This window comes from Pseudorca crassidens, chromosome 4 (genome assembly GCF_039906515.1).
Source record: "Pseudorca crassidens isolate mPseCra1 chromosome 4, mPseCra1.hap1, whole genome shotgun sequence".
In the NCBI taxonomy this organism is placed as follows: domain Eukaryota; kingdom Metazoa; phylum Chordata; class Mammalia; order Artiodactyla; family Delphinidae; genus Pseudorca; species Pseudorca crassidens.
In genome coordinates, this window is record NC_090299.1 from 114991458 (window position 1) to 115010131 (window position 18674).

At 35.8% G+C, this 18674-nt stretch overlaps 1 protein-coding gene across 4 annotated transcripts in view; it reads right to left on the reverse strand.

The window, feature by feature from the left end:
- Positions 1–2627: 2627 nt before the first annotated feature.
- HELQ (helicase, POLQ like) overlaps positions 2628–18674 on the reverse strand; it is a 40558-nt gene continuing 24511 nt past the window's right edge. The window contains exons 12-18 of one of the 4 annotated variants that reach the window (XM_067736450.1): positions 15912–16110; positions 14892–15049; positions 13724–13822; positions 10769–10942; positions 7795–7908; positions 6811–6945; positions 2628–2845 (exon numbers count right to left, since the gene is read on the reverse strand). In XM_067736450.1, coding sequence (XP_067592551.1) covers positions 2738–2845; positions 6811–6945; positions 7795–7908; positions 10769–10942; positions 13724–13822; positions 14892–15049; positions 15912–16110 — 987 coding nt within the window. In that variant the 3' untranslated portion in view covers positions 2628–2737. Of the gene's footprint in view, positions 2846–6810; positions 6946–7718; positions 7909–10768; positions 10943–13723; positions 13823–14891; positions 15050–15911; positions 16171–18674 lie in introns of those variants that run through there. The other 3 variants (XM_067736449.1, XM_067736451.1, XM_067736453.1) reach the window with 3 other exon arrangements.

The following is an 18674-nucleotide window of genomic DNA, read 5'->3' on the forward strand; positions in this document are numbered from 1 at the left end:
AAAGAAATTAAAGATGATACCAACAGATGGAGAGATATACCATGTCCTTGGATTGGAAGAATCAATACTGTGAAAATGACTATACTACCCAAAGCAATCTACAGATTCAATGCAATCCATATCAAATTATCAATGGCATTTTTTACGGAACTAGAACAAAAAATCTTAAAATCTGTATGGAGACACAAAAGACCCCGATTAGCCAAAGCAGTCTTGAGGGAAAAAAAATGGAGCTGGAGGAATCAGACTCCCTGACTTCAGACTATAGTACAAAGGTACAATAATCAAGACAATATGGTACTGGCACAAAAACAGAAACATAGATCAGTGGAACAAGATAGAAAGCCCAGAGATAAACCCACGCACCTATGGTCAACTAATCTATGACAAAGGAGGCAAAGATATACAATGGAGAAAAGACAGTCTCTTCAATAAGTGGTGCTGGGAAAACTGTACAGCTACATGTAAAAAAATGAAATTAGAACACTCCCTGTCACCATACACAAAAATAAACTCAGAATGGATTCGAGACCTAAATGTAAGACCAGACACCATAAAACTCTTAGAGGAAAACATAGGAAGAACACTCTTTGACATAAATCACAGCAAGATCTTTTTTGATCCACCTCCTAGAGTAATGGAAATAAAAACAAAAATAAACAAATGGGACCTAATGAAACTTCAAAGCTTTTGCACAGCAAAGGAAACCATAAACAAGACAAAAAGACAACCCTCAGAATGGGAGAAAATATTTGCAAATGAATCAACGGACAAAGAATTAATCTTCAAAATATATAAACAGCTCATGCAGCTCAATATTAAAGATACAAACAACCCAATCCAAAAATGGGCAGAAGACCTAAATAGACATTTCTCCAAAGAAGATATACAGATGGCCAAGAAGCACATGAAAAGCTGCTCAACGTCACTAATTATTAGAGAAATGCAAATTAAAACTACAATAAGGTATCACCTCACACCAGTTAGAATGGGCATCATCAGAAAATCTACAAACAACAAATGCTGGAGAGGGTGTGGAGAAAAGGGAACCCTCTGGTACTGTTGGTGGGAATGTAAATGGATACAGCCACTATGGAGAACAGTATGGAGTTCCTTAAAAATCTAAAAATAGAATTACCATATGATCCAGCAATCCCACTACTGGGCATATACCCAGGGAAAACCATAATTCAAAAAGACACATGCACCCCAATATTCACTGCAGCACTATTTACAATAGCCAGGTCACGGAAGCAACCTAAATGCCCATCGACAGATGAATGGATAAAGAAGTTGTGGTACATATATACAATGGAGTATTACTCAGCCATAAAAGGAATGAAATTGAGTCATTTGTTGAGATGTGGATGGATCTAGAGACTGTCATACCTAGTGAAGTAAGTCAGAAAGAGAAAAATATCGTATATTAACGCATGTATGTGGAACCTAAAAAATGGTACAGATGAACTGATTTGCAGGGCAGAAGTTGATACACAGATGTAGAGAACAAACGTATGGACGCCAAGGGGGGAAAACCGCGGTGGGGTGGGGATGGTGGTGTGCTGAATTGGGCGATTGGGATTGACATGTATACACTGATGTGTATAAAACTGATGACTAATAAGAACCTGCACTATAAACAAACAAACAAAAAAACAACTAATACTAAACTTTTTTTGGGTTATTTGTATGGAAATATGTTAATATAAATATTTCAGACAGTACATGAAATTTCTAAAAATCTTATATGTTCTGGTATCATAAGTCATAATTCTAGTTATTACTTTAAAATGTACATCTCAGAAATAACTAAATTTCCTTGTCAATTGCATTATCATGAACTTTCATCAAATCTTTAACCGTGGTCATTTTTAAGTCTTTTGTCATTTGCAGACAGTTCTGGGTGTACTCTGATGCTTTTGCAAATATATTCCTATAAAAGGGTTTCATGTTCAAGGAATTCATGGAAAAGACTCTAACAAGTACAGGTTTCTGGTAACTGACTATACTGCTGAGCTGAATGAATAAGCATTTTCAGAACTCTAATGGAAAGCTGATGAATTCATAAAAGTGCTAACAAAATATCAAGATGAAAAAAATTAATTACATGGGACTGAGTGAACTGATGAGGATGATTATAATTTTTGTGACTTTCTGTTTGAATAAAAAAAATGGGGATTAAAAGAAAATAAAAATAAAAAAGACATGGGCATAAATGAGGGACTCACAATACTTATAGGAGGGTAAGAACCCATGATGTATGGGGTGGGGAGGAGGTTGAACTTGGACAATTTCTTAGAGGAGATAGTATTCTAGCATTCTTAGTTGAAACTTGAAGTATTTAGTACATTTTAAAGATAATTTCCCATGCATGGGGAATAGCATAAAGCAGTTAGGAAAGAGAGAGTTTGGAAATCCCAGGGAAAATTCTGGGATTTTAAATAGTCCAGTTTGATGAAAGAAATGGGTAAGAGGATAATGAAAGATCTGGCTACAAGGGTAGGCTGGGGATATGTTGAGAAAGTTGGATTTCATTTTGTGGTAAACCCCAGATTTTTGAGCAAAGAAATAATGCATAATTATGTATGCAATTATGGGTGACAGGAATATTCAAACATCATCCACAGTTCTTAATATATAATTAAAATATATTTTTTCACTCATAAATTACAGGGAATCTTTAATAAAACATATGTACAATAAATAATTCACACTTAAAAATGTTCATGTGACAGTTTCATGCCTTTTCAACAGAAGAGGCCACAATACCAGGGAAATCAGAAGGCAGTCTCAATAACTCTTCTACTTCTTCTTGCAAAGCCTCTGCTTTCTCATGCAACAGCAACTACAATAAAAAATCAAGACATGAGGCAAAAACACCGATTTCTAGAGAACTGCTAACATTTTACCACCATCTGTTTGACACCTGAATCCTTACATACCACCAAACTAGACATTAAAACTAATAATGAGATTGAAAAATGGCCACTTAAGAACAAGTGATTACAATTAATGAAGCTAAGACATTTAGTTAAAGCCATTTTAGCTGATCACTGCATTTGGTATACCAAAAATAAGGGAGCTTTAATACTCTCAAAGATTTGTTTTATTGAAGACTCAGCCACTTAAAAATTAACTTTTAATCTATAAAATTTAAGACAATTTTGCAAAAATTTAATTAGTTCTTGAAAATGTTATCCTTTATATATGGATTTTACTATTCCTCAAAGTTTAGTATGCTATCTTTTAAAAGCTTATCAGTGTTTCAAGGAAAAGTTTTATTCAAGCTCCTAAAATTAATATGGCTAATTTCAAAAGAAGCATAATGAGCAAAGAAAGTATTTCTAAACCCAGCGCATAGTGGATGTCAATGAATATTTGCTGAATAACGATTTCTCCCCTTTCTTTAAAAAAGCCAGAAATAAAATATTCGTATTTGTTGCATCTGGGTTTTGAGTATATTGGTGTGAAATATTTGCACTATTTCTCTTATAACATTTTTATGATAAAAAGGTCAGCAAAATCACACAGAGGAAGAAAACCACTCTCTACCAATTTGATATAAAGCATAGCATTATTTAGCACTATATAAAGGAGTCTAAAATGTAATTAGGATGTATATGTATAACTGACACTTTGCTGTACAGCAGAAATGAATACATTGTAAATCAACTATACTCCAATAAAAATTAATTAAAAAAAGGAAATTTCAAATATAAAAAAAAATAAAGCAATGAAGTCAAGGAAAAAAAAATGTAATTAGGTAAGCTTTCCAGTAACTGAGGTAATGGTGACCCTGCAAAATGAATCTGCCAACACATCCTGTAAGCACTCTACAGATCACAAAGGACAATAAGTAAACCATACAAAACTCACATGTCAACATTACTAGAATACAGAGAACACCACCAACATCAAATGACTTGAAGTGTTCTGTTTACCCCTCAGAGGCCAACTAGTAACCTCTGTTACTAATTCTTTTTTTTTTAATTTATTTTATTTTTATTTTTGGCTGTGTTGAGTCTTCATTGCTGACTAATTCTTTATATTAAGCTTTCCTGTTCAAATTACTGTGTGGTTTCTGTTCCTAATGATTAGACCCTGACAGATACAACCAGAAAGTAAGAAAGTACACCAATAATGATGGGGACACGCCAAAAAGACACAGGAGCCAGTCTGCAGGGGCTCTTCCTGGCCAACTCTGAGACCATTTGAGTATCAAAATAAGTATGAACCCATCATTCACTCTGATATAAATAAATGAATTAAAAGATAAATGAGGAAGGAATAGCTTTTCCTCATAGTAAAATGCCAATAAAAAATATAGAGGGAACAATGGAGCTAGAAAATCACCACTTGACAAACATCATAGAAATAACTGAGGCAAAAATCATCAATGAATGCTAAAACAAGTGTGTGAAAGTTTAATGAAGAATAGGATATCTACATAGTCTCAAAGTATCCACTCCAAAAATACTAATAAAAAGGGAAAAATAATAATTTTACAGTGGAAAAGCTTGCCAGATGACACCTCCTTAACCAAATGATCAAAGTCATTATCAGTAATGTGATAAAGTGACATCCTGTGGCTCCTTATCTGATGTACTAAGGACACACAACTTTTTTGTGGCATTCCTGCAAAAACCTGTTTAACCTCAGTATAATCCTAACTGTTTTCCTTACTTCCATCCCCTATTTGCAACCTCTAACCCACTCTTCTACTCAAAATCCTGCAAGGAATATCCATTTTACTCTTTCAAGCTTACTGGAAAAGCAGAAGGGATGGTGGGAAGGAGAGCGTGTACCTCAGTCCATAAGATGGAAGCTATATATTAAGACTGGCTGAGCAATGAGACAGGGGCAGTATGGGTCCTTGGACACACAACTGATTCCTCATATCAGCTGTGAACACTAATAAACCTTTAACATTTAAAGTCACTTATTTTGGCCATCGTTACCGCAGCTCCATTTGTATCCTTAATAACATATAGTGTAACTCTATAGTCCTGCTCTACTACTTACTGACTAGCTGTGTTTCCTTGGGTAAATCAATTTCTTTAAATCTTATTTATTTATTAATAGATTTAATTAATTAATTAATTTATTTATTTTTGGTTGTGCTGGGTCTTCGTTGCTATGCACGGGCTTTCTCTAGTTGCTGAGAGCGGGCGCTACTCTTTGATGTGGTGCGAAGCCTTCTCGTTGCGGTGGTTTCTCTTGTTGCCAAGCATGGGCACTAGGTATGCGGGCTTCAGTAGCTGTGGCTTGCAGGCTCAGTAGCTGTGGCTCGTGGGCTCTAGAGTGTAGGCTCAGTAGTTGTGGCGCACAGGCTTAGATGCTCTGCGGCATGCGGGATCTTCCCGGACCAGGGCTCAAACCCGTGTCCCCTGCATTGGCAGGCAGATTCTTAATGACTGCGCCACCAGGGAAGCCCCAATTTTATTTATTTATTTATTCAAATATTTGCTAAATATCTACTATAGGCTGAATACTGTGCTAGGTGCTACAGAAATGGAAATAACTATAACTTCATCCCTATCAACCCAAAGAACTCCTAATCTAATGGAACAAGTTTTAGTGTCTTCATTTGTAAATTGAATGTAACACCAACTCTGCCCACCTCAGAGGATTGTTGTAAAGATCAATCAAAGCAATACAAACAATGTGAGCACTATTCACAAAGTAAGATGGAAATTTACTTTTCAGCCATTTCTGATCTATATATGACAATAGTATAACGATGAAGTTAAAAAAACAAAAACAAAAAACTATGAGATTTCAGACCACAAGGACAGAATTATAGTTGAGATCAAGAAGGAAATAATCCCAAACTGTTGTGTAATGGATTTACCCACATGGAGCAGGAGGGTAATGACAAACTGGATTGCATCTAGCAAAGGGTAACCAGTATAGTGAATAGCCTAAAACTAGGTTATTTACTACAGGTGAAAGAAACAGAAAAGAGAAGCCCTTGGAGGCAAGAAGAGCCATTTTCAAGTATGTGAAAAGCTACCAAATGAACAAAGCAACAGTCTAGTTCCACAGGGTAGTACTCTATGATGCCATGGTAGACATTTTAACACAGCCTCATTATATTGGGATGCTCTTTGTAACACTAGGGGTCCAAAAATAGAACTACTTAATTTTTGAGGTTGTAGGCTCCTTGTCAGTGAAGGTGCTGGGGATGCTGAGGAAAGGACTTCTGTGTCAAGAGTAGCGGGAGGCAGAGTTCAGCGAGTTCCAGAGTTCCTCGTACTTCAATGAACTCTTGAAAGCGTCTTTATTTTTTAGGAGATCCTTTTCCTCCTTTTAGCAAATCTTGTATCATAACACGTGTATTATTTTTATCCAAATATTGTGAGTATAAACTTTTGCATATATAGTTAAACGTTTTTGCTTTTATATCTAAAGTATAAGGAGATTACACTACAAAATATCATAAAGATTGGGCTTCCCTGATGGCACAGTCGTTAAGAATCCGCCTGCCAATGCAGGCGACGCGGGTTTGAGCCCTGGTCCATGAAGATCCCACATGCTGTGGGGCAACTAAGCCTGTGCGCCACAACTACTGAGCCTGCACTCTAGAGCCCGCGAGCCACAACTACTGAAGCCCAGCGCCTAGACCCCGTGCTCCACAACAAGAGAAGCCACCGCAATGAGAAGCCCGCGCACCGCAAAGAAGAGTAGCTCCCACTCGCCGCAACTAGAGAAAGCCTGCGCACAGCAACAAAGACCCAACACAGCCAAAAATTAATTAATTACTTTAAAAAATATATATATATCATAAAGATTAAAAAATAGTTTGCTTACCTTGGCTGATGAAACAATTTGCTTGGCCTGGCGTCTTGATAAATGATCAATTGTTTTTATCAGCACTTCAGGATTTGCATTAGCTAAGTGCATTAGACTTTTATAACCTGCATTGTATAACTGTCTTGCTCGACCCTGAAAAGTATTACAAAAATCATTAGGATCAGAATTTGGGATTAGGAAAAAGTAATTAAGTGTCTTACTGAAGGGAAAAAATTCACTTGCAGAGACAGGAATAAACTAAGATAATAAATATGAAGAGATAACACATCAGAATCCCGAGGAATTTTAAAAGACGCATTTGGGTCGTTCCAATCTGACTGCAAGATAGCTAGTTTTCTGTGTAGCTTAAGTGAGCTGATGTGTGCTGCAATCAGAAATAAGAAACCCATTAGGGCACTTAGGCTAGGGGCATCCCCAATCAAATGTTTTAGTCCAGTACCCCTAAAATGTTCTTACCATCTACTCAGGGGACCTGAGGTAGGGGTGTGTGTCTGCATTCCCAAACAGAACTTCTCTGATTTAAGAACTGAATAACAGAGGATAAACTGAAATCAAGGGTTGGTGAAAAATAGAAAGCTAAGAAACCAGCTGAGGATACTTTCTCCTCACTCCCTTAGAAAACGTAAATGACCCTCACTGCCACCAAGTCACCACCACCTTCAACAAGCACTGTTTAAACTGACAGAAGGTGATTCTTCACTGGAGTAGAGGAAGGAAGGGATGTTAAGAATGACACATATACTTGGGAAGAGTCACCCCATCCCTACTGTTATTTTTTCCCATGAATGTGATTTTTCATCAGAACTTTTTCCAGATTAACAGGGATTTCTGGGAGACCATGGCAGCAATTAATTAAAAAAAAAAGATTCCCATGATAAATGAACAATAAGGCTATTGTCACTTACCCTGTGACATGACAGTAAAACCTGATTTTTCTGTTAGTTGAAATCATCTCAGGTGGGAAACTGGGAGGCTACTAACCTCTAAAACTCCAGTCACTTCCATGAGAGGGATTAGCTCTGCCTTTACACAGTAAGTCAACTTCTTGGTAAGTTCTACCAAAAGGGCTCTATAAACCCAGAACTCCTCAAGTTCCTGCAGAACACAAAGAAATATGCAGAATTTAAATCTGGTAAGTTATTTCAAAATCTAGTTTGCATGGTAGAGGGCTCAGAGAGGACGCTCCCTTCTGTAAATTCTGGAAGTTGGGTTAAGCCAGAGATGAACAATGACTCCAAGCAAAATTGTTACAAGGAAACATGGCAGAGACTGAGGAATTTGATGGAATGGTTTTAGGATGAGGAAAAAGATTGAAAATTGAAAAATAAACAACTATACCCCAATTAAAAAAGAAAAAGAAGTCAATAAGAAGAGTTCTATTCATTTTTATCAAAACATCAGCAAGTGATTGCATAGTTTTTCTTTCCCAAATGATTGAAAACAATTCCTACCTCTGGAAATTTATCCTGAAGACAAAATACTGAATATGGAAGGATTCAAATACAAGATGATGCTCAGTGCAGCAATATTTAAAATAGTATTAGAAACCATGAGTTGGTAATTCTTAAAGCTGGGTGGGTAAATGGGTATTCATTACATTACCTTGTCTTTTTAAATATAGGGTTGAAATTTTCTGTAATAGTAGTTTGGTTTTTTCTTTTTCTTTTTTTTTAAGTTTCCTTTCTAACCTTTGGGTATCACTGTGAGCATTTGTGACGCATGGAACAACATTAGCTAGCTACTTTGTGACCTACTACTTTCCTACTAGTAGGAAAGTAGTCAATGCACTAGTATGGCAGCAAAAAAAGAAGAAAAGAAAACCTTGAATAGAACTACTGAATCAATCAATCCTAAACCGCCTTAGCTCTGGCTTTACTGCTACATAAGATATTCATTTTTCCTTATTGTTTAAATTTCTATGGAATTTTTCTGTTACTTGCAGTTAAAAATATCTTAACTAATATGATCGGTGTACTATTTTATTCCACTTACATAACTTTTTTTGTTTTTATTTATTTATTTAATTTATTTATTTTTGGCTATGTTGGGTCTTTGTTGCTACACATGGGTTTTCTCTAGTTGCAGCGAGCAGGGGCTACTCTTCACTACAGTGCATGGGCTTCTCAGTGTGGTGGCTTCTACTGTTGCACAGCACAGGCTCTAGGCGCACGGGCTTCAGTATTTGCAGCACGCAGGCTCAGGAGTTGTGGCTTGTGGGCTCTAGAGCACAGGCTCAGTAGTTGTGGTACACAGGCTTAGTTGCTCCATGGCATGTGGGATCTTCCCAGACCAGGGATTGAACCCATGTCCCCTGCATTGGCAGGCAGATTCTCAACCACTGAGCCACCAGGGAAGTCCTACATAACTTTTTATAAAGAAAAAAATGCTTTAAAATATTGAAAATACATTCATGAGAGTTGTCGGGTAGACTGACCCTAGGATCAACCATCAAATTATAGTTGCTTTTGAAGTTCAACCTATAGATTCTTTCACTTGAACAATTGTGTAAGGCTCACATCCTTATAGTTCTAAGTAAAACAAAGGGATAGAATTATCATGGAACACCTTTTTAAATATGAAGAACAAACACAGTAAACTTAAGAAAATACATTTTAAAGGCCAGCTTCTCCTTATTATCCATAATGTTTGTGTACTGATTAGCTACCATGTAATTAGGGAATATACGCTAAAATTTAAAAATCAGCATAAATAAAAGGTATTTAAAAGGTAAATTTGCTAAAATAATTATCATTCAATCCAAAGCCAAGTAGTTTTGGATTATTTACTCCATTAGCATATATGATAGAACTAATTGCCCTATACACACACAGAATATGGAGGCTTAAGATAGGGCAAATGAAGTAGATTTTAAGTTTAAAAGTAGAATTCATTGTGGAAAAAATTAAAAAAAAATAAGTACAGAAAAAAAAAGTACAGAAACAAATATTACTATGCCACCCCAAAACAATAAATTTCAATGCAACAAAAATGGCTTATCTTATAAACTCATCAAAAACTGGGTAGAAAACTCTGGTAAGCTTTGTTGTGTTATTTAAGGAAATTCTGAATGCTTCTTTTAGTAAAGTCTTAAATAAATCGATCTCAAATGCATATGGCCAAAATTAAGTTTTCTTCTTTATTTTATAAAACACACATTTGATGTAGAAACTGACGTAGCTGCTTGACACTGGAAGCAAAAATGGGAAATTACTGTGGTAATCAAAAGAACATGGTACTGAGTAGTCAGGTATCTGCTGGATATTGGTAACATACCAATCAAACACTTTACATAGTTACCACTCAGGAGAAAGACACTCACACAGAATCTACATCAATGGAGAAAAGTTATTTTAAGAGTTGATTCCAGGGACTTCCCTGGTGGTCCAGTGGTTGGGAATCCACCTTTCAATGCAGGCAACGCGGGTTTGATCCCTGATTGAAGAACTAAGATCTCACATGCCACAGGGCAACTAAGCCCTCATGCCGCAACTACTGAGCCCTCATGCCACAACTAGAGAGAAGCCTGTGTGGCACAACAAAGAGCCCACGTACTGAAATGAAAGATCCCTCATGGTGCAACTAAGACCCAATGCAACCAAAAATAAAGAAAGAAAGAAAAGAAAAAACAGCAACAACAAAAAGAAAGAGTAGAAAAAAAAAGAGTTGATTCCAAATACTTGAAACTATTAATGATAGCTCTAAAAGTAGGGATAACTAAGGACTTCCTACTTGTTCATTATGTTTTAGTTGATTCTGTCATTCTGTAATACCTTTATTACATGCATGTATATAGTATTTTTGTAAGTGGATAAAAACAAAGATATTTTAAACAAATTTTGAGTGCTTTGTAATAACAGAAGAAACAAGAGAACATATTGACTAACTGGCTTTTGAGTTCAGTAACGGTTAAAACAGAAGATGCACACAGCATATATCATCTATTTAATGGAATTACCTCACAGAAGTGTAACACACAAGAGGAGAATGCGGCAGCTCCAGAGAGAAGGTTTTGTATATATCCTCGAGGCATATTGAATTTTTCAGACACACTCCAAATGTTGGTCTCTTTGAGCAAGGTATAAAGAACGAAAGACAGGTATAGTCTGTTGACAATATTCTTGTCCACCTTCTAGAAAGACACAAATAAGTTTATGTACTGGACCTGCTAAAAAATGTACATTACATTCAAAATGGACAAAAGGTAAAGAGCATGAAGTTGTACCACAGGAGAGCAAGGATAGAATGGTTCCACAGAAATAAATCTAAGTTCTAACAAACGTACTTTAGATGAGTTCAAATTACCGTTTTTCTGAGTGTAAAAAGAGATATGCCAAATTGTTCCCAATTTAAAGTTCCTTCTATAGGGAGTGTAGTGAGTTGAATTGTTCCCCAAAAAAGATATGCTCAAGTCTTAACCCCTGGTACCTTTGAATGTGACCTTGTTTGGAAATAGGATCTCTGCAGATGTAATTAGTTAAGGATCTTGAGATGAAATCATCCTGGATATACAGGGGGCCCTTAAGGGCCCATTATTCAATGACTGTCATCCCTTACAAGAGAGACGACACAGAATGACACAGAGTAGGCAATGTGAAAATGGAGGCAGACTTTGGAGGGATACATCTACAAGGATTGCCTGCAACCACCAAAAGCTAGGAGAGAGGCAAGATGGTTTCTTCCTCAGAGCCTCCAGAAGGAACAGCCCTGCCAGCATCTTGATTTCAGATCTCTGGCCTCCTGAACTGTGCCAGAATACATTTCTGTTGTTTTAAGACACCTGGTTTGTGCTAATTTGTTATGGTAGCCTTAGGAAAGAATACAGGAAGGAAAGGAATTGGGGAAACCTTTACATTTACTGTAGTATTTATAGGTGGTATATATATGTGTGACTGTGATTATAAATTAGACAAACGCATTTGTTTAGATAAATATGTTAATAAGTCTAAAAAGTAAACACTAGATTCTATGATTTCCACATGGTCATGGTAAATAATTAATGTTTCCAAAGTTAAAACACTGAAAGAAAAATGCTTCCTGTAGTTGACTATTTCTATTCTGTTATGTGCTTTTGCCTGTGCTGCCTAGTGATTATTTTTTGGGTAAAGCATTTCATAGCTAATATTAAGCTAACTCAGAAACTGAGTAACTCATGCTTAAAATCAGAGGAAAAAAAAGATGAATTTTAAAGAGAAAAAGTAGGTTTAAAATATAAAATTATATCCTTTACTACAGTAAAAGAATGTTTAAGATGAGAACTTAGGGTGGCACATTGAAGGATATAAGAATTACAGATTCTGCATGTTGTACTGGATCACCCTTTTAAAAAGCATTAAGCTGAAAAGCATGATAGCTGAAAAACAAGTAGGAAAAGTTTACCTTTTAATTTCCCAATTTTAGTGCATCTTCATTATTAACTATAAATTGAGTCAATGTAGATTTTGCTTAGAATGTATTTTCTAAGCCAAGAAAAACGATGTGATTATATTACATGGCAAGATAAGCCACATCATGCCAATTTCAAGATTTTTACAAAAAATGTTTAAAGGTCTTTTTCAATGTGAAGACATCAATTAGATTCTAAGTAAACATCATGTTCTGCAGAAGTTTTTTAAAAAGATACTTCTAAAGCACTGAACTAGTAACTAACCCATTTGTAATTGAGACAAATCCATGCCCATACTATTTTAAATATTTAATTATCAATTGAACAAACATTTATTGACTATATTTCATAAAGTGTAACAAAAATAAATTTTGATTCGTTTTAAAAGATACATTATTCTAATAAGGTTTTATAAATGTTTATTATTTGGTAATGAGTTGCAAACTAATATGATTTTGTTTTTATTTTATATTTTAGAGTTTGATACAAAAGGCTTGTTTTAAGAAATATCTTTAGTCAACATTTTGAAGGCCTAAACAACATAGCCATTTCTGAGGTAAAAGACCCAATTTAAATATTGACAACATGAATACTGAAGTGATATATATTTATAATTTTATGATACATCAATACAGGGGACAGCTGCACAATTCAATTCAAATATAAGTAAACACCACCTTCCATTTTTCAAAATGAAATCAGTAAAATCTATATAAATTTTAAAGATATAGGGGAAATGGTAGGTAAGATAATTACGTTTCAAGGAAGATTAGATTACCAAAGAAAATGAAAAATGAAAAAAAGTGTATTATGAGGTGGAAGATTATATGAACTTAAGGATTCTGAATGCATGTTTGCCACAGAATTATTTCCACTTCTCTTAAGGTTAGTGTGTACATTCAACACTTGCTTCATGTTTGTTGACTAAACTTTAAAACACAAAAATATAAGATATCACACAAGAGTATTGGCTTTTCCACTTCAACCTTCTAAAATGCTTTATGTACTTCAAGTACATTGGGAGTTCTTTGGGACAACAGCAACAACAAAAACAAAAATCCCAAACTCGTCCTATCTTAGAATCCCTGATACCAAGTAGAATGCTTAATAAAAGGTTTCTAGAAGATTTTTTTCTCCCTTTAACTGCACTTATTTCAGGATTCCATAATACTGTGAAAACATTTTACAAATATTTTACAATTTATATAATTTAAGCCATAATAAGTAGCCTAAGAAAAATAGATAAAATAAGGTTTACCTTTTCCTATGATACTTACATGTGCATGACTATTTTAGAAATACAAAGGTACACAAAAAAAGGGCCATCACACCACCCAGAAATAAATACTGTTTAAAAAAAATACCTAAATTTCTGGTCCTCAGATGTTTTAAATAGTAAAATGGGAATTATATTAAAGAGAAAAAAAGTGAACCAAAAGGATCAAGTCAACAAAGGAGATGATACAACAGCATTAATTTTGTTTTATGAACTTAAGTTATTTAGGAAGGAAAAAAAGACTATGGTACCTTCCTGATAGCTTGACCTGATGCTTTCTTCCCAATAAAGTTCTCAGAGACTCCAACCAGAACAGCCACATTTTGTTCTGCTGGGCTGAGCTGGCTGAACTACAGAGAAAAAGAGCATAAATGTATTGAAAAATTAAATTGTAACTTTAAAAAGTCTGCCATTAATCAAATCCAGTATTTAGTCATATCACACTTTCATTATTATAAAAGATATGAAAAAACCCACATATTTTGTTTACAAATATTGCAAGCTTAAAAGATACAGTATTAAAATATTTGGGTTGGCCAAAAAGTTCGTTCGGGTTTTCCCGTAAGCTGTTACAGAAAAACCCGAACGAACTTTTGGGCCAATCCAATATAACAAACTTTAGTAGAATGACTTAAAGACATGGCCACAAATACTGTGACCATGGACTATGATTTCCATGGACTATGGGCTCATGTTTAATATGGGAGATGTCTGTGGGAAGAGAGAAGAGGGAAAGCTTTTGAAAGTAACTGCATTGTATAATACCACTTAGAAAAACTTAGAGTAACAATTTTAAAAAACGACATTAAAAAGACAGTTAATTTCCTGCAATTAAAAGCTGCATATTGCTTCTGCCTAATATGTGTTCATGCATCTAGCCTGTTCACAGTAAAATCATAATAGACTGTACTCTACCACTTGGTTTTGTAACAAGTATGGCCAGTTCCACCTTGCTACTGTTGATAAAGATGATATTCCTTCTCAGGTATTAACATCACCGGGTTTGGTGTGACATGATGTGACATCACGTGTGACTGTAACAGAGCTTTCATGTAATTAAACTATCAATCATCAGGGATGGCTTTCATGGTTTTCTTTATATTCCAGGCATTATAAAATGTAGTGGTCACCAAATCATACGAGTAAACTACCTTTGGGGAAATGGGACCAGGGATGACCTTTTTTTCTTTTCTGCACCTTTCTTTATTTTTTTGATAATGAACATGTTTATATTTAACAGAAAATATTTAAGTGAAACAAACAAAAAATGTTATTGCCATATTACTACTTTAAAAACTCAAAAACAAAGGGCCCAATTTCAAATATATTTTAATAAAGAAAAAATGTGAATAATCACTTGACAAAAATCAAATCCTGATCCATTATTGTAGCCTGTATTGCAGAATCTTATTGTCTCACCTGCCTGAAGTATATCATCCAATCAGGGTGACACTGAGAAGCCATATCATAGGGAGTTGTTAGGTAAATTAGATGAAGAAGGCTTTCAAGCACAAGTCCTTCAAGACCTTTCTTCAAGTCTCTGTAGAGACTGTCACAATAAGCCAAATCTATAGCTCCTAAAAGAAAGACACAAATAGTTCATCTTTCATAATCACCAAAGGGGGAAAGAGGTGACTTTAAAGTAAGTCTAGTTTAGGAGTTAACTACAAAAGTCTTTAAAATCTCTTACTATGTAACTTAACACAACTATTTTGGAGGTCATTTTGATAGTATCCATCAGCATTTAATAAGTACATACCTTCTGACCCAACCCCTCTAATCTTGGGAATCTAACCCAGAGAAACATTTCCACACAATTCCAAAAATACATGAGCAGAGATGCCCAAGCAGCCTTGTTTATAATGGAGAAAAATCAGGAACACAGTAAATGTCCATCAATAGGGGAGTGGTGAAATAAATTATGGTATCCATACTATGGATGACTATTGTAGTAAAAGAAAAATGAGGTAGATTTAAAGGGATTAACATGTGAAGATGCTCATGGTATTTTATAAGTGAGAAAAGCAAGCTCTGTGTGTGTGTGTGTGTGTGTGTATATATACATACACATATACACGTACACATAAAAATGTTTGGAAGGATATATGTATCAAATTGTTATGAAATTTACAGATAATGTCTGCAAAAATATATACCAAATTGTTATTCTTGGTAAGATATTATGATTTTATCACTGCTGAGGGAGGGGAGCATGAAGGAGGGATGACCACCCTTTTCTCCATATACCTCTACAGTACTCTAAATTACTTGTTTCAAAACACTTTTCAACTTTTTAAAGTTGAAGTAGTCCAACAGTTTGTAAGATAAGATTAATATTATTAATATGAAATTACAAATCCAACTTAACATTACATAATAATTTCTATTTTTTCCAATGCATTTTCTCAGATTAGTAATGAGATTTAGGTAAACTCTTACCCTTAAAAGAAGCTCGTCCCAACTTTGTAATGTGAAAACTATATTGGAACTCTTCTTCCGACCCATGAATAGTGTCTTTTTGTAGAAGTCCTTTTTCTGTCAAAATAGTATCGTTTTGTAGGAGTCCTTTTTCTGTCAAGTATCTAAGTGATTCGACAGTTATTTTCCAGAGACTTCTTTCTTTCAACAAAATCTTCTGCTGAACACCAAAAAATGTACCACTCATAAAGTGATATATGTCACCGAGATTTGTTGCAATCTGAAACAATTCAGGACATCATTAGAGCATCTTCCCTAATTCAAGGTAACATTTTGAATGAATAATTAATCAAGATGATGACTCATTTCCAAACCGCAAAGCTATTTAAATAAAAAACTATTATAAAATCTACATAGTTGCATAAAGGTAATTTTATAACAACATTTTAAAATCAAAAGAAGAAAACAATTTAAGGGAAAAGATAGTTATCATATTCCTACTTTTTTTTTTTTTTTTTTTAATTTGCGGTACGCGGGCCTCTCACTGCTGTGGCCTCTCCCGTTGCGGAGCACAGGCTCCGGACGCGCAGGCGCAGCGGCCATGGCTCACGGGCCCAGCCGCTCCGCGGCATGTGGGATCTTCCCGGACCGGGGCACAAACCCGTGTCCCCTGCATCGGCAGGTGGACTCTCAACCACTGCGCCACCAGGGAAGCCCCATATTCATACTTTTAATGAAAACATCTACACATTTCTCATTCAAAAACCCCTTAGGTTTTTGAATAATTTTTCACAATACCTCCAAAGCTGTGCTCTCTGTTTACTCCTCAATTATCACTAATTCCCACTTAGCCTCCTTCAGAAATCCTTCCTCCACCCCTTTCCAGCCACATGTGAAAACATTCTTTAGCTTTAAAAATTGTATTAAAAAAGCAAACAAACATGGAAAACACAACTGAAAGCCTCCACTAAAACAGGATCAGGCAATACTTTCCCTGACATATTACTTAAAAATAGACAGCAGTTTTTTTTACTGCTTTTTGTCTCTCTCATTCCCATCTCCTTTTCCTGTTCTTTTGCTGCCTTTTTTTCTCCCCACTTACTCACTATTTAAAACTTATAATGGCAATCGTAAGTAATACTTAACTCACCACTTGGTATTCAGATGTAGAGCTGTCTCTGAATTAGAATAATTTATATTAGCCAATTTCAATGAAATCAACAAGTTATACTAAAATATAGTCAATCAATAAGCATATTTTTCTCTCTCACAACTCTGACGATATTTCAACTGGAAAACTTAACTAGTAATTTCATATTAAACCATTATAAGCGATAACAGAAAATAAAATGGAGCACAGACATTTCCTATTGTTTCTCCTTTTAATAAAAATCATTCTTAATATAGTATTCATTCAGGCCAAATTGTACTTTTAAGATACTCAGTTTGTAGATTATCAGCATACTTAGTTTCTATATTGTTTTTTGGTTGGCCGATTACAGTTAACCGTGGGAGTAAACAAACAAACAAAATCCTTTACTTGATCCTTCTGGCGACCAACAGGTTACCTTTCTAGCCCTCTGAAAACTTATAGACATAGTGGTTTAAACCCACTGGTAGAGACTCCGCTTCTGGCTTCTCAAAGCTGGGTTCTTCACTGTTGCCCCAACCTGCAAGTTCAGCCATGACCAACTCCAAAGTCAACCCATTCATTAATTCAAGTGTTTACCAAGTGCCAACCACATGCCAGGCACTGTGCTAGTCACTGGGATTCAGTGATAAATGACAATACATGTGGCTCCTGCTGTCACAGGGCTTACATTCCACTGGGGTAAAGTTATTAGCCAAATAATGGCACTAACAAGAATACGACTACAAACTGATAGGTGCTATTAAAGGAAAGAATGTGTTTCTACAAAGCATACAATAGACTGACTGGACTCAGTGGCAAAGAAAGGCTTCCCTGAGGAAGTGGTGGTGAAGTGAAAGTCTGACCGTTAAGTGGGAGTGGGTGAGGGTGAAACTGGAGACGGGGAGGTAAGAAGGGCGAGTCCCAGGCTTACAGAACACTGCAGTAGGAGCAAGTATAGAATGTTTGAGAAATGTAATAGAAGGCCAGTATGTCTGGAGTACAGAGTATACGAAGGCTGGTGAGAGATGAGGATGAAAAGACAGGCAGAGGCCAAATCTACCACAGTAGACCATGATAAGGAATTTGGGCTCAATCCTAACAGCAACAGGAAACAACCAGTGACAAATTTTAAGCAGAAGGGGGTGATACATTCGGATTTTATATTTTGTGAAGATCAGTCTATTGAAGAATTACTTGGAGGGGATGTGGGAAGGCAGGGCAGACAGAGTGAATGCAAGGAGACCAACTGGGAGACCATTACAGTGATCCAGGCAAGACCGCAGTAGTATGCACCAGCGTGTGCAAGCAGCCTACGTAACCTACCTTTTTGCCTTGGATTCTTTTTTTGTGAAAGCACAGTTATATTACTTTATTCAAAGGTATGCAAAGATCAGAGATAAAACATATAAAGTGTCTAGCAGAGCATCTGAAACATAGTTGTGAGAAACAATAATTGGAGGCTCCCTGTATCCCATGGCCCAACAACTGTTATGATCTCTTATTAATTCCTGGAGTTTCCATCTCTTCCACCAAACCCTGGACCTAGTCTCTCCAGGGATGCCCACCTCTACCTTCTGCCTCCTGACCTCACACTGCCCTTCTTGCCTCTCACCCCTATCCCACCTGGTTGTTCCTGTCCAGAGGACTTGACT